Consider the following 22,772-nt stretch of genomic DNA (forward strand, 5'->3'; position numbering starts at 1 on the left):
GTTTCTCTGGTGGTTCAGTGGTAAAGAATCCGCCTGCCAATGCAGGAGACGCAGGTTTGATTCCCCAGGTCGGGAAGATCCACTGGAAAAGGAAATGGCAACCCACTCCAGTATTCTTGCCTGGGAAATCCCGTGGACAGAGCAGCCTAGTAGGCTACACAGCTTTCTTAAATTCAGACTTACACTGTGGAAGGTCAAGTGGAATATGGTACAGAAATGACAGGGGCCAGGATGTCACCATTTAGGGAGAGAGCATACATACCAAGGGAGATTTGCAAGAACAAGACGAATTCCCCCAAGCCCCCAAAAGGTCAAGATTTTAAACAGTTTGAAAATAAAAAGCCTCACAAACGTCTTACCAAGATTTAATGTACATTTATTCTTAACACGTGGAACATATAGTATAAAGATTTCATACTGAATAAATGATATTCATTAAGCCAAAAAAGGAAAAAAGGAGGAATTTACATCAAGTTTTAGCTACATTGTTTGAAATACAAATATGCAGATTTTATCACTGAAAAAATCTCAATTGTGTTTCTCCATCAGGAACTTCAACTGAACCTAGAACTTTTTCACACCTCGATTAGAAAGAAAACAAAAACAAAAACCCAGAAAAAAATAAACTATAAGTTGATTGGCTGCTGAGACAGCAAGGACTTTTTACAGAGACCTGTACAGCATCGCACCAAGAGGGGCGATGTCTGGCAAGAGATTAAATAGCTGTGTCTCGCTTTGTGCAGGTCACCAACTCGTTAACTCGTCATACTATAAAGGGGTACCAGGGAGGGGGACCAAACTGTGGGGATCCAAGGGTATGTGCAATGTACAACGTCATATATATACACACGTGGCAGCGCAGCCGCTGCAGCTAAAGGTTAAAACCAGTTCTAAGAGGTGATCTCAGGGTTATTCATACAATCAAGGAGGAGAGAAAGAGGTCAGGGTGTTGTAGGTTCACACATGATACTTTGGGGGAAAAGCCTTTTTTTTTTTTTCTCCTCAACGTTTAACTAAAAACATTTTTAAAAACTACAGCTTGCTGCTGACCCAGCGTTTTCTCTTGTTTCCATGTGAGACATTATTATTACAGTATGTTTACAGTATCAGGTGTACAGTACAGTACATGAAAGGGTCTACACTCTACTGCACAGGCCTCTCCAGTGAACAGGGTCTGTCCACAACTGCGAACTTCTCGGTTCCTGCAAGATTGTGAATGTACAACAATAAACCACACACAGTTCAGCAGTCACCTTTTTTGTCCTTCAGGGTTTTTTTTGTACTTTTTTTTCCTTTTTTTTTTTTTTTTTTTTTTAACCATTAAAAACAGTTATGAAATGTGGCATCCCCTTGATGCAAGGACCGGGAAAGCCATTTTTATTTTATTTTTTTTTCCCCAAACTCACTGTAAACGACAGTAACTTTGGTTAAAATAAAAAAAGTCTTCTTTGTAGGCAGAGCTTTGTCTTTTCAAATAGGGCAGGGTCCTGAGGGGAGTAAAGTGAGGACAGGGACGAGAAAGGTGAGGGTGAAGAAGGGGTGAGAAGGGGGAGGAAAGAGGAAATAGGGGAGACTTCTTTTCCCGGGGAGAAGCTGGACAGCACAGGGTAAACTGGATTCTGAGGTGGTTTTGCATAAATAAAGGGCAACAGTCAGTTTCTAAGTTCTCCACACACGCACACACACACGGGGAGGGAGGTGTCCCACGGCTGTCATGACTGGCCAATCAAAAACAGTACATCACAAATGACTTGTGAAACCAGTGAGTTCATCAGCGGTGATACCGAGATGTCCAACAGCCGTGACTCATACAGCGTGAACTCCGAGTGGTTCTCGTCCACCTTGGCCAGGGCCAGCAGCGCACGGGCAGCCCGTCGCATCATGTCCACACTGGTCGGCTCAAAGGGCGGGTTCTGCATGTGGAGCAGGCTGGCCTGGCTCTGCTGGAACTGTGTGGCAGCAAGGCTGTCCTCCAGGAAGCCCAGGAGGTTGCCGATGCTGCCCTTCTGCACTGCGATGGCACGGGCTGCCAGGCTGTCGCCCTGTGCCAGGTTGGCCAGCAGTACTACAGCCATCTCCCGGCACACTGGGTTCTTTCGGTCACTGAGGAAGCGCACCATGGTGCTATACAACTTCTCCAGGCGGCTGAAGGGGGGCGTGGCCAGGATCAGGTCCACATTGTTGTCCTGGATGCTGAGTTTGCTGAGGGTTTCCAAGACCAGTCTCTGGGGGGAGAGGACGGCGTTGGGGCCCAGGGTGGAGAAGGGGTCCTGGGCCTCAGCGGAAGGGCAGACTGCCCAGTGTAGGAGTCCGTCCAGGACAGGCAGGCAAATGCTCTCGGGGTACGGGGAGAGGTCCAGCTGCCCCGAGATGTTGGCGAGCGTGACCAAGGTGTTTTCCCGAAGCATCTCCAAGCAGTCCCACCACCACTCCACTTTGTTGCAGCTCACCCCTTGGTCCTGCTCCTCCTCCTTCTCGTAAGTTAGTGGTGCCTGCTTCCGTTCTGGGTGCTTGTGGTGCAGAAGGATCAGCTTGCCCAGGATCAGCAGCAGCCCCGGGTGTTTGGACATCTCAAAGTCGTTGCCTGGCACAAACGACAGGCTTCGGATGGTGTTGGAGACACAGATGCAGCGTTTGGCAAGGGAATCCTGCCAGTCCAGAAGGGTACACAGTGGCGTCTCATCTTTACTGTGGGGTTCATCCTCTAGGATCTTGATGTTCCGATGGCTCTGCGCTGGGCTGATGCCGAATGGAAACTTGCTGCTTTCCTTGGAGGCCTCTACACTCTTAGCTCCCTCCTCGGTCAGTGTGCTAGACCGCGTGGACAACACGTCATCCATAGTGGCCGTGATCCGTTTCTCTGGAGGGCCATCGGGTGGGGGGCCCTCCTGCTCTGTTGTCCCTGGTGTGCCCTCTACTGCTGTGACATACTTCCGAGGGACTGGTGGGCAGGGCACATGAGGCCGGGAAGGCAGCAGCTCTGTCTTGCTCTCAAAGTGGGTCTGGATATGCTCAGTGGTGTCGCCCCCACCAATCCGCCAGTGCAGCAGGCCGCTGTCAAACTCCTGCACGCGCCCAAGCTTATCAGAGCAGTCCACCACAAACGGGTCATTCTTCTGCACGATCTTTACTGGAAGCTTGTCAAACTTACTAATCAGTTTCTCCTCACTATTCTCTGAGGCTGCTTTGTCCTTGCCCGAAAAGGCCATCTCCTCATCATTTTCAATTACTTCCTCCTCTTCTTCCTCCTCTAGTTTGGGACCTAGAAGGTCTTCCTCCTCCTCCCCCTCCACAGGGGCTGGACTAGACGCTTTGCTGAATCTCCCAGGGTCCAATAGTGTTCTCTGTCCTGGGTCACCCACCTCATACTCCTTTAAAATGCCAAAGATCTCAATCAGGCAACGTCGGAAATATTCCACAAGGAGTTCGAGCAACCCTGGGAGCTAAAAGAGAAAGAACAGGAACTAAATTAAGGGAGATAAGTGGCTAAGAAGAGAATCCTTGACTTGAGAGGCCTGCCAAAGTCTTCTATTTAACCTCCCCTCTTCCCTTCCAGATCACACATCTGTATCACTGGGAGAGTCAGGGTTCTTTTCTTTCCCAAAGGCTGTTCACAAAGCAAGTCATTAAATTCTCCTCTGCCTAGCACAAAGTTCTTCCTTCAGTCCAATCTTCACAGAAGCCTGCGTCTGCAGATGGACATGCTGACCAGCAACTCTGTACCTCACCTACCAGGGCCACCCACCTCTCTACCTCACCTTTCTCAACCAACTTCTGCTTTTCTTCACCAGGCCCAGTTTCCTACCTATTGGGTCACTGCCATTGTCCCTCTAGGAGGACACTCTACATTCCAGTGCAAGTGGAGCCCAAGGCTAGGCATGCTGGGATGATGCCTTCCAATACAAGGCAGGCTGGACAGATGTTCGTCTACTCTTCCCCAACCTCCCCAACTTCCCAGGAGGCTGGACCTCTATGCATCACGTAACACGGTAAATGGGATGAGGCTTATGCTCTCTAAACACTGCTCCAAGCTGGTACAACTTTCCAGCTTAGATCCTGTGCAGGCTATTTCCTACCCCTAGCAGAAAACATTAATCCAGTCAGATTAATCTCTGGCTGAAGAGTATAACTAAAAGGAAAAAATAGGGCTTTAGACTTAAAAAAGGATCCATGTTTGAATTCTGGCTTTTCCAGGAACTATCTGTGTGACTGAAAATTCTGAGCTGCAGCTTTCCTATCTTTCCACTGAAAATGAGGCAAATTCCTAAATTTCATAGTGTTGTTCTGAGGTTTAAACGGAATATGTCAAGTGCCTGGCTTATGGAAATTGCTCAATCAATATTTGTTCCTTTCTTTCTCATGGGAAGCAGGCTTTGGATTCAGAAAGACTGCTAACAGCTGTGTGAACCTGGGCAAAAATAAGACTCTCAGCCTATTTACTCATCTCTAAGCGGCCACATCTGCTCAGATGCTACAGTGAGGACGACACAAAAGAAAACACGAAGGACCTAGCACGAAGTGAGGGCACAGTAAATGGAACTATTAATAGCATTGCCCCGCTAGTCAATTCCTTGACAGATGAGCTGGGAGGTACTGAGGATGATCAAAGACAGAGTAGGGTGGTGCAGAAGAACCTCTTCCTAGCTGAGAAAACTCCCAGCTACATGTCTCTGCAGAGAAGGTTTGGAATTTGGAAAGCCATCTCTGTGTTAACCTCCCCCACTGCCCCACAATGTACACTTCTTCACACTTTCCATTCTACATCTTAGGAAAAATGGTTGTCAATAAAGACTTCATCTATTCAGCATGGGTGAAGAAAGAAAGGGAAAATAAAGAAACTGCTCTGCTCACGGACAGAGACCACAGGTTCATGGATAGAGACCCCGGGTTCTTTTCGGTCTAGAAAATATGGTGTCCTCATTGGCATCAGCAGAATCTGCCCTTCTTACCAATACCAAGTTTCTCCCAAATTCCCTTTAAAGTCAGTCCTGATCGACTAACACAAATTATCAGGCCTATAACAAGGGGCAAAGTATTGGCATAGAAGGTATCAAGACAACAAGTGAAATAAAGGAGACCATGTTGGCCAGGGAGGGTGTAATTCCCTGGTCACTTAGCACCATCTACTTTAAGAAGATCGCAGGCCCTCCCGGTGTTCCCTCAGCACCTGGACTCACCTGACTGAGGCTGAAAGTCATGATGCTGTTGTCATCGTACAGCAGGATGTTAATGGTGTCTAATGCCCACGTGCTCTCTGCCAGCAGCCCAGACTTGAGGGACATCATTACCCGCCATGCCTCCGGGGTTCCTGAAATAAACCTCCACGTCGTCCATCCACCACGCCCAGGTTGGCAGGAGGCCCCCCACCCCAGAGCTGGCTCATTAGTCAGGCTACTCTGAGGAGAACACATGGTGAGAGGCACTTCCCATCTGCCCCTCATGGCTTCTAGGCTCGCTTAGGACATCACTGCGTGGCAATTCCTTTAGTAAAGCCTGACATTGGCTGATTTCTTCCTTACTGAAAGTTCTTTGGCTCTACTTTAGTCAACACTGGACCAGATTTTAACTCATCCAGAACATCAGGATGGAGAGAGAACACTGAACCAGATGTAAAGAGGCAGATTAAGCAACCCAATCAAGGAGGTCTCCTTACCAATGTCTTTCATTGTAAGCCGCCTCCTCTGCTTCAACACAGGCTGTGTGGCTTCAACAGAGCCAGGTGGGAAGGTGATGTCCCGCCGAATCATAGGGGGCTGCACGGGAGCAGGTGCTATGTGCGAGGCGGGTACTGGGGGCCCTGCCTTCTGCATCTTCATCCCAGAGTGCAGGAATGGAGACTTGCTCGGAGAGGTGCGGTTCTCCATTGGCCGGGGCAGGGGAGCGGGGCTGGATACCTGAGGAATGTGATTCTGCATGCTTGGTGGGGGCTGGTAGTTGGCTGGAGGGGGCCTTGTCATGGGGGGCACGGGGGCAGAAGGACCATAGGGGGGCTGGCGTGTGCCATGGGAAGGCCAGGGGCCTTCATGGTTGGCCCTCTGATCCGTGTGCAGCATTTCGTCTGTTCGGTTCACGCCATGATAGGCGGGGCCTTGCGGGGCCGAGCCCGTGCTCTGCCTGTTGGCGTAGTTGTAGGTCATGTCATTGCGCCCCTGCCACATGGTGCCTTGCTGGGCAACCTCAGCCGATGCCTGCATGGGGCCGCCCATCATCTGTGGTGGCATGTTCTGCTGGGCATTGGAGCCAGGGGGTGCTGAGACACGGTCCCGGCCAAACTGGAATGGAAACTGGTTCTGGGGGCCGCCTGCTGGTCGGCGCTCAGTAGCAGCAGCGGCAGTGGCAGGATAGGCGTTGCCGTACTGGTTGTACACGTCCTGCTGAGGGGGAGGCTGAGCAGCTTGCTGCTGGTTGGCAGGTGGGGGCTGGGCGGGGGGCAGCTGCTGCTGCTGGGGCTGCCCCTGCCCCGCGCTGTACGGCACGCTGTACATCTCCCCTTCGTGCCGCTTGGCAGGAGGGCCGTAGGTGCCATCCATCGGCCGCTTGTAATTCTAAGACGGGGACAGAAGCAGAGAGAAAGTTAACACTCTGCATTCAGGGACGCAAGACCACAGCTGCCAAGATGCGACACCAGACACGTGCTGGGCTTACTTCTGCCCCTCTAGGAGAGGGGACACAGACTCCACGGGAACAAAGGAGTCACCTTTACGAGTTATCTTTTGAAGCTCCTTCTGAAAACAAGAATCATTCTCTATTCCCTCTGGCTCTCCCTTGCTCTAAGCAGAAAAATGTAGAAAGGTTCAAAAATCAAAATACAGAATACCCTAACCCTCATGGAGCACTGGAGATGGGCCTGGACCCCAAACAGGGAAGAAGAGACTGAAGGCTTGGCTCTTCACACAAAATTGGCTGTCGGGGTGGGAGAAGAACGCCAAGGAATCTAAAGGGACTTCTCAATTCAGCCTGCTGACAAGGCTCTTGGGGGGAACCTGTAGGTCAGCCCATCCACTGCCCTCCTCACCTGCTGCTGCTGCTGATACATTGTGGTCTGCTGGCTGGGGAAGGGGCTGCCGGAAGGGGTGCCTTGAGCGGAGAACTGATTGCCATAGGAATCATGTCTGCGGGCAGGAGAGAAGCGGACGATCAGGGTGGGAGTGGGGAAGCCTGAGTCACAGCAGCGCGGCGACCAGGCTTTACTCACCGTTGCTGCTGCTGCTGCTGCTGCTGCGGCGGGTAACGGCTGGGAGAATACATCCCCGAGTCTGGGTTGGAAGGCATGAGATTCGGCTGTGGGGCCCCAGTGCCCATGTTTCCCTCAGGTCCTATGCCAGGCTCCGTCCTAAACAAAATCGGAAGAGCAGGTTGAGTCCGTGATAGCTGTGGGGTGTTGGGGTGGGACGGGGTGGGGGTAGGGGGACATGCTTACCTCACTCTGTCATAAGGACCTCCATAGGGATAGTGCTGTCGCGGTCCCATTGCCACATTTCCCAGCCCAGGGCCGGCAGCTCGGCTGTAGGGGTCCCCCATCCCGCCATTGGGGCCCTGACCTGAGGACATGAAGGGATCGCTCCCCGGAGCTGAGAGCAAAAGGGAAGGCAGTGAGTAAACTGGTGGGTCAGCGGGCCGAGCAACCTCTGCCTCGCCTGCCCCAAAGACCCAGACCCTCTTCAGAGCTCAGGTTTGTTCCAACTGTTTTCCTGACCGGTTTGAAACCGAGATCTAGAAAGGCCCCAACTAGCAAAGAACACGTACTTGTAAAGGATGATGCGTGAGCCCAGGGAGAAGACGACAAGAAAGGAGGATGAAGGGGATGGCGTGACGAGCAACAAGAACCTTAAGCCACTCCAACGCCCCCATACCCTGGCCCTGCCCTCAACAACAGAAGGCCAACAGTAGTCAGTCACCTTTCCTCATGCTGCCGTAAGGATCCTTATTTGGCTCATAGGACATGCGCCCCATCATGTCGGAGGTATTCATACTGGGCTGGTACCCAGGGTTTGGAGTCATGGAATTCCGCTTCTGGAATGTGGGGTCACTTCCATCAGGAAAGGCATCCTGGATCCCAACTGAATTGCTCCTACTCAAGAGTGAAGGGAGCCAATTAGACCCTAAATAAAGCAATTCCTCCAATAACGCAAGGCACATGGGAGTCACTGGTTGGACAGAGCAGGGACACACCCTGGGTTACACAGCCTGACCCTGCTCCTGGCCTTACCTCATGCCTGGCAAGGGGGGGATCTGGCTGTGCGGCGTGGATGCTGGAGTCGGTGGCTTCAGGTCTCCTCCTTCTGCCATGGAGCTGCTGGTTGACTGAGGTGTCTGTGGCCCCTGCATCGACCCTGATCCCGCTGCAGACAGTGATACAGGATGAGCAGGAAAACTCTCACAGAAACACACAAATGCCCTAGGATCTCTTTGAAGAGGAACACTAAAAAGGCTAGAACTAGGGTTCTTTAAAACCTAAATCACCATTCTCAGCAGATCTGCAAGGCCAGTAATAAAGAAGGGAATTTGAGGGCTCCATCGCTTCTCGCTGCTGTTCACGTTTGGAGACCATTAGCATGCTGGTGATGATGTGAGTCTCTGTCAAGATTCCCAACTCTTTTTCTTTACTTCCCCAAGGACCCTGTCTAACCTATCATACCTTCTAATGCTGGTACACAAGATCCCAGTAAGAGGCCCTGGAAGGCTGGGTGGCGAGGTCCCCTCTTACCCCAAACCTGCAGAGCACTGTAGGAACCTAGGAACTCCTATTCTCAAGCATCTAACCCAATGTCACCAGCAGTTCGAATGTTCCCTGAAGCTGATGAGCACAGTACCGGTAATTAACGCTTCCATTAGTTACCATTCTCAGCAGCAGATACCCCGCGGCTTTGGCCTCCCCAGCTGATGAGTCATCTCAGGCACTGCTTACACCCTCGGAGGTCAACCCCAGGGCACATGTGTTCACACCCACCTTCTAGGAGCCCTAGCCTTCCTCCCTCGACATGCCTGTCCAGGCCCCATCCTCCTCTCAGAAAGGAGGAAGGGCAGAGGCACTGCCGGCGGAGCACTCCATTCATATTCCCGCCCCACGCCCTCCTTCCCATTCACTGCCATCTCAGCTCCCTGGGGAATTCAGGGCTCTAGTCTGAGCAGCATTCTTAAGGCGCTGACATCAGTGGGCCAAGGCTCCCAGATGGCCTGCCTCACTGCTATTTGTCAGATTTCCCGACTTGTTCAGTGTCCCTCCCACTCACTAGTTTACAAACATTTGGCAAGGCGCCAGGTGCACAATGAAAATTTAAACTTAAGGGTTGCTGCAAACTACCTCCCAAGGGAGTCGCCACCGCCCACTCTTCAGTCTGCCAACCTGTTATGCTCAGTGGTAGGACAGGACAGAGCACACATCCCTGGTGGCGGCCACTGGTGAATGAGGAGCCTAGGCCCTGGACTGCTACCCCTACAGGGTGAGCCTTGGTGAGGCTGCCCACCCCATCCTTACCAGGCGAGGGAGGCTGGATCTTGGGCTGGGACTTCTTGGAATCAGCAGCTGCAAAGATGTCTGGGGGAGGGTCTTCTCCCCGTTCGATCTTGCACTCAAAGGCATAGAGACACTGGATGTACTGCTTTTTCAAGGAGCTGGCAGCACTGCTTGAGGTGCCGACATTGAGGTTGGTCGCAAGTTCCCGCCACTTCTTGTTCTTGTTGACCTGTACAACCAACCAGAAGAGTCGGGGTGCATCTTCCATCTGGCCTTCCTGCCCACATACCCCGAACCCCATCAGGCAACCGACCAGGTACTCATCTTGTGAAACCACAACTCTCAGTTAACCACAGAAGTTATCCTTGCTTGGTGGATAGTACACAGCCAACATTAAATCCATGGCTTCCCTCTACCCTCAGCAGGTTTTATCCACAGATCACTGCAACTGTCAGCGCTTATTCAAAATAGGGCGAAGTTTACATCACTATTAGTCAGAGAGATCAGAATTCAGAAGGTATGTGCTTTGCGTTACACAAGTGTACTGTTGAAAAACGATGTGCAAAGCACCACCATCAGATCCAAATCATATTTTACATGCACTGATAAAAACTAACATTTTATAAAATGGAGATGTGTGGCAATATCAACAACCACCCTGCCTGACTTACTTTGTCAAACTGGGGGTGTTCATATCTGATTTTTTTTTTCTTCTCAGTGTGGGGCTTCTTACAAATTTGACATTCTGTGTCCCTACTCCCGCATCTCAGTGACGTATGACTGCAAGCCCCTCGCCCTCAGCAGTCACTGTCCTGACTGTCCAGGAGATGCTTCAGGCCCCATGACTTCATTTTTACCTTCCCAGGGACCAGTCTAGAGCTCTGCTTCCTTTCCTCAGCTTCAGAATACACTGTCTCCCATCCCTACAATTAGTCTGTCTGCTTTAGCCAGGCAGGATTCCTTCTTCACGTAATTGTTTTTTGACTGCGCTGCACAACATGCAGGATCTTAGTTCCCCGACCAGGGCATGATCCCGTGTCCCCTGCAGTGGCAGCGTCTAACCACTGGACCACCAGGGAATTCCCCTTGAGGTATTCTTATGTTTATTCGTCCACCACGTGATAAGCCTGTCTCTCAAGGGCTACAAACAACAACTTTCCAGTCCCAATCCACAGGGAATTCAAAATGTTTTGACACCTGCTGATCTGGTACCTGTGACACCAGAGACAAGAGTGATAAGGAAGCAAAGAAAGGAACAGTTTAGATGGAGGGGAAATGACCAGGAACACTTCCTAGAGCAGGCAATGTCTGAGCTGAGACTTGGAAGGCTGGAGGTGGCATTGGTAGGGTATATTCCAGACCCTTTCCCATCTTCATGCCATCAGGGCCAGTCAACTGGAACAGCTCCTCACTTGACCCAGACCCTGTTAATCCTTCAGAGAGCTCAGGACTCATCTTTTGCCTTCTTGGAGCCTTCACAAACTAACTCATAACAGCACTCTATCTTCTCTGAACTGTCTTTAGAGTTCAATCACATCACAGCATCTAAAAGGCTGGCAACCTTTTGGAAACTGGAAGACAGACCCCTGGGCTTTGGGATTCCCCCTATACCTCATTTTAGGTCCAGTGAATCCAGAAGCCCAGGCAATTAAAAAGTATGCCAAACCTAACCCAATGCCCCTTTTCTCTACAGGTAGGAGTGCCCTGACTATGAGAACTCAACACCAGGGAGAATGGCAGCAGTGAACCCAGGGTCACCTCAGAAGCCTGCTGGGGCTCTGCTTCCCACGCTGGTTATGTGGCAGTGTGCACGTGTCTTGTTTTATTTTGTTTTCCTTTTGTGAGGGAGGGGAATAAAGCCTGAGGGAGAAGGAATTCATAACTGACTGTTGGTTGGCTTCATTCCAATCATTTTCTCTTCTGCTGGTGACAGCTGTTTTCCTCTTCTGATTTAGAAGATCTGGAGTCCACCCCTTCCCACTATGCATCCCCTGAGCTCAGCTGCACATTCAGATCCAATAGCAAGCTCCTGGTATGATGACTACAGAACATACATAGGAAGAAAGTTTGCAAGGCACGATGGACTGTCTGCCAGGGTTGCCTCACCTGTTTGACTCCTGGGCTGAGTATAAAATAAAGATTTAAGCTATCAGGGCAGGCGCAAGGCTCAGGGTGGTGTTCAGTTTGGGTTTCCAGTGGAGATTAATCCATTCATTTAAGTCTCCCATACAGAGTAACTAAACACAATTTCCCACCTACTTCTTCCTTCATAAACTATTTCTACTTAATAGCTCCTGAAGTCCCATCTCCACTGGGAAGCTTTCTAGAATGAAAGGATCAGCAACTATTCTGGCTTCCCTTGTACCATCCTGTAGACCAATTTATGTGGCAGAAATCTTGCTCCAAGTTTTGTTTGATTATCCCTAGCTTTCAACAGTCTAGCAGGATACACACTGTCCCTACATTACAAATAAGAAAAACGAAGGCTCAGAGTGGTTACACCTCTTGATTAAGGTCACTTAGGTTGTAAGTGGCTAAGAAAGAATTCAAAACCAGACCCCTCTCTGAATCTTGCCCTTGTCTCATACTCCAAACTGCCTGCCATGGAATCAGAATGCTCATAGACTTGCCCTGTTTTACAACTCAGGGGGACTCTGGGCACATGTAAATTAATGCTAATACTTCACGCTACCCATGGAGATCTCAACCTCCTCCCGTGGCCTTGTCTTCTGGAAGGCCTGGGCTCCCTGGCCTGTCAATATGTGACTCAGAGAGCAGGGGAGGGTGATGTGCCTGTGGGAGGCATGGCACCAGTGAGGCCACTGAGTACCTACAGAAAGGCTTGTTGAAACCACAGGGGGAGCCAAGTGCCAGGCACTCACCTGAGTCAATCCACCAATTTCCTTCACAGACACATAGAGGCGGTACAGGTCCAGAGGTTTCCTACCCACAGCAGGCAGATTTGTCATGCCCATGGCCTTCTCCTCCGTGAAGGCCAGATAACGGTCCACCCACATCTTCCTCTCAGGCTCACCACCCAGCTCATACAACTTGGTGATCTTCTCATTGGTTGTAGTAGAAGAACTGGATTTCTGGAAGGGGCAGGTCAAGATTCATAGGAACTGGTCAGATTCAAAGCCTATGCTAGGGGTCTCAGAAGCCCCTTGATTAGGGCAGTAGTAAAGCTTCTCATTCTGGGGTGGTCACTAACATCTGCCCTGCCTTCACAAAAACCAAAAGGGAGCTAGACCTTCCTGTAAAGAAAGCAAGCTAACCCTGCCTATACATTAGGTATTGAGTGCTGTGCCAGAGGCCTTTATGCAATAGGTATTACAAATTATCCTTCTCTTAAAAGGTAAGGCAGCAGGCATCAAGGAGGCCATGCCTAAGATCTCCTAGTGTTTCAGTAGCAGGACTGAGAGTCAAACCCTTGTCCACCTGACATCAATGTCACTAATACACCCACACCACTACCCAGAAGCCTGGACACGCTTTTACAGACGTTTCAGAGAAATCAAGAAACTCAAAAATATGACCTTGAGACGATAGACTAAAATGAAAAGGAACTTTTCCTCCTCTCAAGAAAGGAAGAGTTCTGCTTGAATGGCTTTGGATGACTATCCAAGACATGAGGATGACTAAAAGGGTCTGGAAGCCAGAGGTGAACGTCCACAAGAGGTGGCAGCTATGATTGTTATTTCCCCTACTTTATAAGGCAGGGAAAATGAGGTATGACGAAGGGCAGAAATATTTTAAATGACTCAGATACTGAGCAGGTCCCCAGAATGCCACACAGCCCAACAGAGAGCAGACCCAGGACCAACCTGAGAGAGGTCAAGGACCCAAAGCCCACCTGCCTCTTCTCCCCCTTTATGGAACATAGGGCACCAACCATTCCTGCTGTTCTGAGTCCAGGAAGGTCCAGGAAGACAACAACCAGTCACCCATGACATACGTCATCTATCAGTGCATAAGGACAGGGGTCACAGTTTCAGAGAGTACAGTGTAGAGAATTCTACTCTGCCAGTCTGGCATTTCCTCCATATCAGACAGACATGAGAACACTATGTTATTTACATTAGGACCCCTTGGGCTAACTCAAACCTAATTCAATGAACGATTATCCTGGGACTCTTCATGGTTAAGAAGAGGTAATAGCACCCTTTGCCAAGATTATCTAGTCGGTGTCATATAAAAGGCTGGAGTCTAATCACCCTTTCTTCTTTTTCCTTCCTATCACTGAAAGGATGGGACAGAAAGTTGAGGAGTCAAGATATAAGCCATTACCTTGGATTTAGATTCCGTCTTGGGTGTCCCATCTGCCTTGTTGTTCATTTTGGAGGCTGGAGTTAACTTGACATCCCCAAGACCCATCATCTCTGGACTGGCTGCCATTCCTACAAAAGAAGAGAAAAGTCCGATGGGTTTATGACATAAAGACCGTTCTGGAAGAAATCCCTGGGGTGAGCAATGCCTATGACTTACCTGCTGAATTGTTGGCCATGGTTCCACCCATGGGATATGGGGGTCCCTGAGGGTTGATCATGCCAGCCATACTATTAATCCCCTGTCCATAGGGAGGTCCAGTTCCCATTATGCCCCCTTGATTCATATTGGGGTAGCCGGGTGGTCTAAGGAAGAAGATACAGAGTGTGAGAGACAAGAGTTAGAGACACTAAGCTTTCAAATTAGTGATAAACAGGGCTGTGTGAGCCAAGATCATCTAGTTAGGCTTACAAGGGAAAGTCTTATGGGTCCCACAAACTACAACCATGCACACAGATATTCTTATTTTCTACCACCCACAAATGTTCTAAGAGGGTTTAAGCTCCCAAAAGGAAATAAATCATCGCTCAGTTTTAAAGGATGCACTCCTTGAAGAATGGAGTCTTACTGTGTCTCTTAAATACTACTTCCCTTTAAGGCATCTCCAAAGTCAAGCTGTGTTTCCATTTAGGGGCCCTCACTATGGCAAAAGGCCTAGATTAAATGCTCAGTTTTACTACTCTGTCATGTCACCCCAACCAAACTCACAGGATAGCACCTGGAGGGTCTGTGTATTTTTAACTACACCTCAAAAAAAAAAAAAAAAAAAAATCTTAGTTTTATTTATTTTTTGGCCACACTGCACAGCTTGTGGGATCGCAGTTCCCTGACCAGGTATTAAACTTTAGCCATGGCAGTGAAAGCCAGAATCCCAACCACTAGGCCGCCAGGGAACACCCTTTGTATTCTTCCTTGATGGGCCTACTGCAAAGTTTGTGTTTCTATCATCCTAAAGTACTACCAAACCCACCTCTCTTCATTCAGTTACCCTATTCTACCTTTGTTCACCAGCATCCCAGTTAAGAGTCACTGTAAGAACTGTCAGCATCAACAATGGGGTACACAGACAGTCTTCAGAAACAGGAGAAGCCTAGTCACTGAAGCCAGTGGCCAAGGAAGAGATGAATGTTGAAGTCATAAACCAAATCACACAAGCCTTCTGCACTTTCGCACCAGAGTCAAATACAAAGGACCACACAGAAGAGTAAGAGAGATGGCAAACCACAACCTCACCATCCTCCATTTCCCACACCACAGACCCAAATCATGTGCATTGTTAAAAATATTTTTGGAAACCAAGAAGCTGGATTGGCAGAAGAAATAAACTCTGAAAACCTGTTTTACTAATCAAAGTGACGTATACTTTATAAATTTCTTTACATATGATGTCTGATACCAATCTGAGATGCTTACAAGTCAGCACTTCTGCTGTCTTTTTCACTGTAAAGAAACCTGGTTTTCTAAAGAGCTCTCAATAAAATGCCTATTTACCAAGATAATATGGTTTAGGTCCAGAAGTATCTCAACGACCTAAACGACTCTGCAATTAGATGAAATGCTCGCTTCCCAACTAGATGAAATGCTCTTCTTGCACTGCTCCCGTCCCCCTTCACTTCCCAGGCCTTACCTGTTTTGGATCGAGTTGGCAGCAACATGCATGGCGACAGCAGTTTCTTGAGTTTTCCGGTTCATGCCCCCGGGAGGGGGACACATCCCTGACCCAACCTGAGGTGGCATATTGGCCATGTTAGGGCCATAAGGCCGGTTGCCCATGGAGGCATGACTCATCCTCCCGGGAGGGAGTGTGCCATAAGGTGGGATGCCAGGCTGCCCATGCATCTGACCTCCAGCACCCATAGGGTTCATGCTTCCAGCCATGCCTGCACTGGGGTAGTTAGCATTGGGCAAGGCATTATAGTTTGGCTGCCTGGGGTAGCCTCCTGGGAGGGGAAGGAGAGAAGATACAGAGACTTGGTTAGTGACTCACTGGCAACTCATTTAATAATGCTCAACTCTAAAACTCTAAAGACATAAACAATGGGAATCATTCAATATTTGGTCTGGAAAGAGACCAATTTCATGGTCTCTTTAAAAAAACAACAAAACCTCATAGTCCATTAAAAAAAAAAAAGTTTAAGGAGGGTGTGGCAGGAATGTATAAAGCCAGGCCTCAGTTGCCCCTCATCTTAAAGACAGCACAGCACAGGGCAAGGCTGGCTGGCAGGCAAGGCTGGCTATGCTGCTAAGCCAGGTCCTTCACCTCCCAGATTCTTCCCTTTCTACACACTCATCTTCCATGCTCTAAGAAATTCAGCTTGAGATCCATCTAGAGCTGATTTTGAGCAAAGATCTATTCTATTGGGACTAATTTACTAAAAAAATAAAAATTAATAACCAATAATTACCACTTACTAAGTGTCTATGCTCTGTCTTGGGCTAAATTACCTTATCCTCATTTTACAGATGAAACAGAGGCTCAGAGAGATTCAAGGACTTTCCCATGATGGCAGTCCTGCTCTACTTTAAGACCTGGCCTGGGTGGATTTAAGGCAAACATAGTTCTACTCTTATAACCCAGATAGCAGCCTATCAAACAAGGAACTCTTTTCTAGTCTCACCCCCATGTACTCCTACCTGGGTAGTATACTCACCCTGTGGGCCGTACTGACTCCCCTGGGGACCATAGCTCCCCATGGAGTTCTGCTGGTAGGAGCCCATGCCTGTGTGCATCTGTCCTCCAGAAGGCTGACGTGGAGATAAGGCTGACCCGGGCTGGGGGGAACTGTACTGGGGCATCTGGGGGTTCCTCTGCATGTAACCTATTTGTGGGTAGTGTCCACATAGTTATTATCTCAGTACCATGGGAACAAATACTCTCCCTTATCCTAGGACTTCACCATCTACATTTTCTTTAGCAAATACTTACATGAAGTCTCTTATTTGTTGTATAATTATGTGCTCTTTTAGGCATCCTCAAAAGTGACATAGTCATTAACCCAGGGCATACCAACTGTTTCTACTAAATGGAGGTTTGAGGAAAAAAAAAAAAAGCAATGACCCCTGCCCCAAATCCCTGATAAACGCTGTAGGATTTACAGGGTAAAGATTTGATGGTGAGTATTTAGTATTTGCTGACCAAATTAGGCACAATGGAGGGGTAATCCACCAAAACACATGACCAATAAAAAATGGCTGTGGGGAGATGTAATTCTGGAGCCACCAAGATGGCCAAGCCCATCCTAACTTCACAACCTGCTGCTGAGATTGTCCTAAGCTTCATGGTCATATAGTTCTCCAAAAGCTGTTGCAGAGATAATGAACCAAAGGTCTGCCTCTGCCCTCCACCCCTCTCCCTTGAAGCACAGGCTCTCACCTCGATCTTGGGCAATGCTTGATTGGTTCATAGAAGGATGCATGATGCTGTCCGACTGGCCACTGGGTGGCCGAGGTGGCATCTGGTTGCCTGCTCCGGAGAGAGAAAGAAGTAAGCCAGTCATGGCTACACCTGGAAAACCTAGTTAGCAGGTTAAGTTCAAAGTGGAAATGGCTTCTGGGAAGGCCAAGAACCTCCCAGGATCACATACACTGGAGGATCCAGCAAAGGGGCTCCCATCTCCTTTCTTCAAATGCTGAAGGGAATCTCTCAGCCAGTGGAAGGCCAGGACTCCCTAATATCATGCGGGGGAGGGGGTGGGGGTGAGCGGGGGGTCACAGCAGTCCTCTTTCCCTTTCCCCAGAGGTCAGCACTTGATAGTACCTGGCACTGCAGCAGGCGAGAGTGGTCCTGAGCGAGACTGAGCAACACTGGCAGGAGAGCCAACCGGGGATGGGGAGGGGCCTCGGATGCCAGGCAGGTGAGGGGAGGTATGGGGAGAGAAGGGAGACTGAGCTGGATTACTCTGCTCCCCCTGGCTGCTGGAAATCCCTGATGTGCTCACTCCAGGGCTCAGAGCTCCTTCTGTCCCCATGGGGAGATCATCTATTGAACCAGACAGATCCTGGAACATATACACAAGGATATGGGTTAGCAATTTTGAGGTAGAAAGATTCTTTGTTCAACAATCCTACTACATGATTAACATTTTCCTTAAACAGTCCAAAGTAAATACACGGCACACATTTATGTACTCATGATACTAGAGCTTACAGTATACAGCAAACACTCTATTAAGGGCTAGATACAGAATACTTTAGACTCTGCAGCCCATACAGTCTGTGTCACAACTGTTCAACTCAGGCCATCAGAGTACAAAAGTAGTCACAGACAATTCGTAAACAAATGGATGTGATTGTGCCCTAACAAAATATTATTTATAAAAACAAGTAGCTAGCCCACAAGCTATTGTTTGCTGACCCCTGGTCTATCTACCAGAAGCAGATTGAGTACTTTCATCTTCTTTCCCAGCCCCAACTTCTACAGTCAAAAGAGAGCAGCTCTTTCAGTGAGCCTTTAGTTCTCTTCCAACGGGGAAACTTACAACACTGCCAGCATGGCACCAGGAGCTATAAGAAAATGTTAACAAGTTTGGGCAACATTCACAGATCCCCTCTGCATCAGATTATTATAACCTACATTTACCAAGAACTCACTCCAAGTTGCCATACTTTAAAACATAAGGGGTAGGAGGTAAGAAAGGGATATATTACACAGACAATTCCTTAACTGCCAAGAAGGCCTGGGACTACATTCCTAACACCTGGCCAATAACAGGGATGAACAAATGTTTGCCAACTGAACAAACCAAGTTTTTTTTTTTTTAGTTTTATGTTTCAATGAGAACATTTGGGGGTTGTGCTTAGGGATTGTGTCTTGAATTAAACTGTAAAGAGTTCACTTTTCACTCTTAAAAAAAAGTTCATGCTACGTCAGTAAACCTCAAGGTTAGCAATTAGGACCTCAATATGAAAAAATACTCTGAAAAAGAAAAAAAAGAGGGACTTCCCCAGCAGTTCAGTGGTTAAGATTCCACACTTCCACAGAAGGGGGCATGGGTTTGATCTCTGGTCAGAGAACCAAGATCCTGCATGCCATGTGGCCCAGCCAAAAAAGAAAGAAAAAAAAAAGGAAGATATTCACCACAGAAGATGCATCCCCACCCCACCCCAGCCCCAATTTCACTCTCTGGCAACACCACAGGCTCAACATCATACATTAACTTCAAGCTGGGAACTAACTACACCTTGAAGAAAGGATGAAAGCTTTGGGAACAGGCTCAGGTCTGGGAAAACCCTAAGACTCAAATGGTTAAGAAAAAACTTCTCTTAAATTTAAGAGACACATCTGAAGAGGAAAAAAATCCAAAATGGCCTGATTTGAGTCTATTTCTATTCCCACAACAAGCTCACCTTGGAAAGTTGAGTTGGAGGAGATTCTGACCCTAGAGTCAGACAATAACACTGGAGATCAAGAGTACCTCTTATGCTCTCCCCAAGTGTCCAGGTTAGCTGGACCTTTTGCAAACCAGTTGGTTACTTTACTAGGTTGGGAGTATTTCTGCTGAGTTTTGTGGGAACAAAGCTTGCCTTGAAGGCAAGGTAGGCAGGTAGGTGTACATTTGTCTGTGTTCAGCTCTCAGAGTTAGCTGAGATTTCAGAAAATGCTAGCTTTTCTATAAAAAGCAGACCCAGTACACCATAGCATGCTTTAAAAATGCAATTAGAATTAGTCCCAGCATGGACGAGAACTCAAGAAGCCCTCCTCTAGGTAACACCAAAGGGCCTCTTTCTTTTCAAAGGACTAAAGCACCTGGAGTTCTAAAGAGCCTTGGGTTCATCCCAACAGAGGATTCCTTCCACGTTGAGGGCTAAGCTGTCCCAGGACACCTGGCTTCTGAACCAAGAAGGGTAAACCCAAAGTGGCAGCAAGATGACAAGAGGAGCCAACTGTGTCGGCCAGAAAAGGCCTCGAAAGCCACTTGTTAAGCCCTGGTCTATAACAGAAACCACAGCCCAATGCTCTGTTTTAGGGACCATGAGCTTCCCTCACATTCCTTCCTACTGTCTCCATTCTTTACCAAACCACCAGCTTCTAGTAATAAGAGCTACTTGCTTAGAGGAAAAAGAAATCAACATATTTTGGAACAGAACAAGAATCAACGGTCCAGCCATAAGACAAGAACTCTTCCAGTGGCCTTGAAAAATTATTTTAAACATTTCTGTCTTTAATTAAACAAGTAAAACATGAACAGTTTCATGGTAAAAATAGCTCAGATAGTACAAGTAAACTCAAAGTCCCCCTCTGTTCTCTTTTGCCTGCTTTCAATAGAAGCACCCTATTCCATTTGGTATATATCCTTGGAGACTTTCTGAGGAACTGAGGAGGGGGGAAAAATAAAGGATGTTCAACAACACTAATTATCAGGGAAAAGGAATTCAAACCATAACAAGCCTCATGTCTATTAGGATGGCTACTGACAAAAATAAAGAAACCCATTTTGGCAAGGATGTGGAAAAAAGGGAACCCTTAGGCACTGTTGGTGGGAATATAAACTGGTACAGCCACTACGGAAAACAGTGTGAAGGTTCCTCAAAAAAAAAAAAAAAAAAAAAAGAACTACCAAGTGATCCAGCTATTTCACTTCTGGATATTTATCCTAAGTAAACCAAAGCAATCACTTGAAAAGATACACATACTACCATGTTCACTACAACATGGAAAAATTATTTCCAATAGCCAAAGCAGGAAAGCAACCTAACCCCAATGACAGATGAATAAATAAAGAAAATGTGTGTACACACACACAAGAATATTCAGTCATAAAGAAGAATGAAGCCTTGCCATCTGTGACAACATGGATGGACCTGAGGGGCATTATGCTAAGTGAAGTAAGTCAGAGAAAGATAAGTACCATATGATACTACTTACATGTGGAATCTAAAACAAAACAAAGCCAGCTCACATTGGTTGGCTGCCAGAGGGGGAAGGAGAAATGAGAAGGGAGTCAACAGTACAAACTTCCAGTTATAAAATAAATAAGCCAAGGGGGTGTGATGTACAGCACGGTGACTAGAGTTAATAAAACTGTATATCTGACATCTTTCAAAAGTTCTCATCACAAGAAAAAAAATTCTGAAACTATATGTTAGTCACTCAGTGGTGTCCAACTCTTTGCGATCCCATGGACTACAGCTCTTCAGGCTCTTCGGTCCATGGCTTTTCCAGGCAAGAATACAGGAATGAGTAGCCATTCCCTTCTCCAGAGGATCTTCCCAACCCATGGATTGAACCTGGGTCTCCTGCGCTGCAGGCACTCTCTTCACCGTCTGAGCCACCAGGAAGCCCTGTAAACTTTATCGATGACGTTAACTAGACTTGCAGTACTCATTTTGCAAAACATGCATATACTGAATCATTACGTTATACACCTGAAACGAGTATTATGTTGTAAGTCAACTGTATCTCAATAAACAAAAATAAAAGGAAAAAACCCTACCAGCTCACCGACCACTGCTACAAGGTCAGAGTAAAGCCTGCAAATGCTCCTTCAGTTAGAGTGTGTTATAAATCAGGCTCTCCAGAGACACACAGGCGAGTGTCCTAGTGCAGCTGAGGGATCCCAGGGGCCTGGAGGCCTGTGGTGGCAACGTGGCGGCTTCCTTCACAGAGGCACTCTGAGGAGAGCTGTCAGTTTTGGTAAAGTGCCCTGAGGCTCCTCTGGAGAAAAAGTACTAAATAAACCACTTGTCAACAGCAGCCCACGTGGACTGGAATGCCTGGGCAGAGAATAATAGTAGGGAAAAAATCAGCATTAATCTTCTTATCTCTCTCATTTGATTGGTATGAGGCCAGTCCCTCAAAACTACCGTTTTCATCAGATGGCAACTGGTCGGGGGAGGGGTTGATTAAAAAAAGAAATTTTTAAGAATCAGAATGTTGGACTCCCCTGGTGGCATAGGGATAAGAATCCACCTGCCGATGCAGGGGACACGGGTTCCATCCCTGGTCCAGGAAGATTCCACATGCTGCAGAGCAACTAAGCCCCAGCACCACAGCTACTGAGCCCACACGCTAGAGCCCGTGCTCTGCAGCAAGAGAAGTCACTGCAATAAGAAGCCCGCACACCGCAACTAGAGAAAGCCCACGCGTAGTAACAAAGACCCAGTGCAACCAAAATAAATAAATTGAAAAAAAAAAAACAAAAAACAAAAAACAAAAAACAACCAAACCTAGAATGTTAGCACAGGAAAGAACTGAGCATTTATATGAATATTAATGATCATTTGAGCATCCATGATGCTTCAGACATTTTATGGAAGCGGAAGTGTTAGTCGCTCAGTCATGTCTGACTCTGACTCTTTGTGACGCCATGGACTGTAGCCCACCAGGCTCCTCTGTCCATGGAATTCTCCAGGCAAGAATACTGGAGTGGGCGGCCATTCCCTTCTCCAGGGTATCTTCCCCATCCAGGGATCAAACTCGGGTCTCTCCTGCATTGCAAGCAGATTCTTTACCACCTGAGCCACGCTATGGAGTTCCTTAATTTTCCACAATTCTCAGATGTAGATACTAGTACCACTAATACGTTAAAAAGGAGTAAGTTGGTTTTCCGGGAGACATGCCCAAGCCACCCACCAAGTAAGTGACAGAAATTAAGACTTTGAACCCAGATCTGCTGAACCCCAAAGCCTGTGTTCTCTCTCCATTATGCTGTGATACCATAAAGACTGAGGAAAAAGCATCACAACCTTGAGTTAGGAGACTAAAGCTCTTGGTACTTATCAGTTGTGACCTCAAGCAAGCTAGCAACAAGCTAGGCTTCAGTTCTAACACTTAAAACGACAAGATGACTGGACAAATCTGAGTCTGTGATGCCCCTGGGGCATTTGCAAGAACCTCTACTGGCACCACATGGTCAGGGCCATATGGAAAATGCAATACCAGCAGCAGTACCCTGGAATAAGAGACACAACAACACGCGGCAGTATAAGATGTAAGACACACCCATCAGCTCCAGCAGCTAATCACAGGAAAAGTTTTTATTGGGAAATG

The 22,772-nt window shown here is 47.9% G+C and overlaps 1 protein-coding gene across 3 annotated transcripts in view; it reads right to left on the reverse strand.

The window, feature by feature from the left end:
• Positions 1-355: 355 nt before the first annotated feature.
• ARID1A (AT-rich interaction domain 1A) overlaps positions 356-22,772 on the reverse strand; it is a 68,676-nt gene continuing 46,259 nt past the window's right edge. Inside the window, exons 5-20 of one of the 3 annotated variants that reach the window (XM_025278665.3) lie at positions 17,541-17,781; positions 17,157-17,246; positions 16,435-16,602; positions 15,411-15,723; positions 13,943-14,088; positions 13,745-13,854; positions 12,340-12,549; positions 9,479-9,686; positions 8,210-8,342; positions 7,899-8,071; positions 7,421-7,571; positions 7,196-7,333; positions 7,016-7,112; positions 5,654-6,545; positions 5,178-5,308; positions 356-3,443 (exon numbers count right to left, since the gene is read on the reverse strand). In XM_025278665.3, coding sequence (XP_025134450.2) covers positions 1,713-3,443; positions 5,178-5,308; positions 5,654-6,545; positions 7,016-7,112; positions 7,196-7,333; positions 7,421-7,571; positions 7,899-8,071; positions 8,210-8,342; positions 9,479-9,686; positions 12,340-12,549; positions 13,745-13,854; positions 13,943-14,088; positions 15,411-15,723; positions 16,435-16,602; positions 17,157-17,246; positions 17,541-17,781 — 4,932 coding nt within the window. In that variant the 3' untranslated portion in view covers positions 356-1,712. Of the gene's footprint in view, positions 3,444-5,177; positions 5,309-5,653; positions 6,546-7,015; positions 7,113-7,195; positions 7,334-7,420; positions 7,572-7,898; positions 8,075-8,209; positions 8,343-9,478; positions 9,687-12,339; positions 12,550-13,744; positions 13,855-13,942; positions 14,089-15,410; positions 15,724-16,434; positions 16,603-17,156; positions 17,247-17,540; positions 17,782-22,772 lie in introns of all 3 variants that reach the window. The other 2 variants (XM_025278663.3, XM_044938088.2) reach the window with 2 other exon arrangements.

The sequence above is a fragment of the Bubalus bubalis genome, chromosome 2 (genome assembly GCF_019923935.1).
Source record: "Bubalus bubalis isolate 160015118507 breed Murrah chromosome 2, NDDB_SH_1, whole genome shotgun sequence".
NCBI lineage: Eukaryota > Metazoa > Chordata > Mammalia > Artiodactyla > Bovidae > Bubalus > Bubalus bubalis.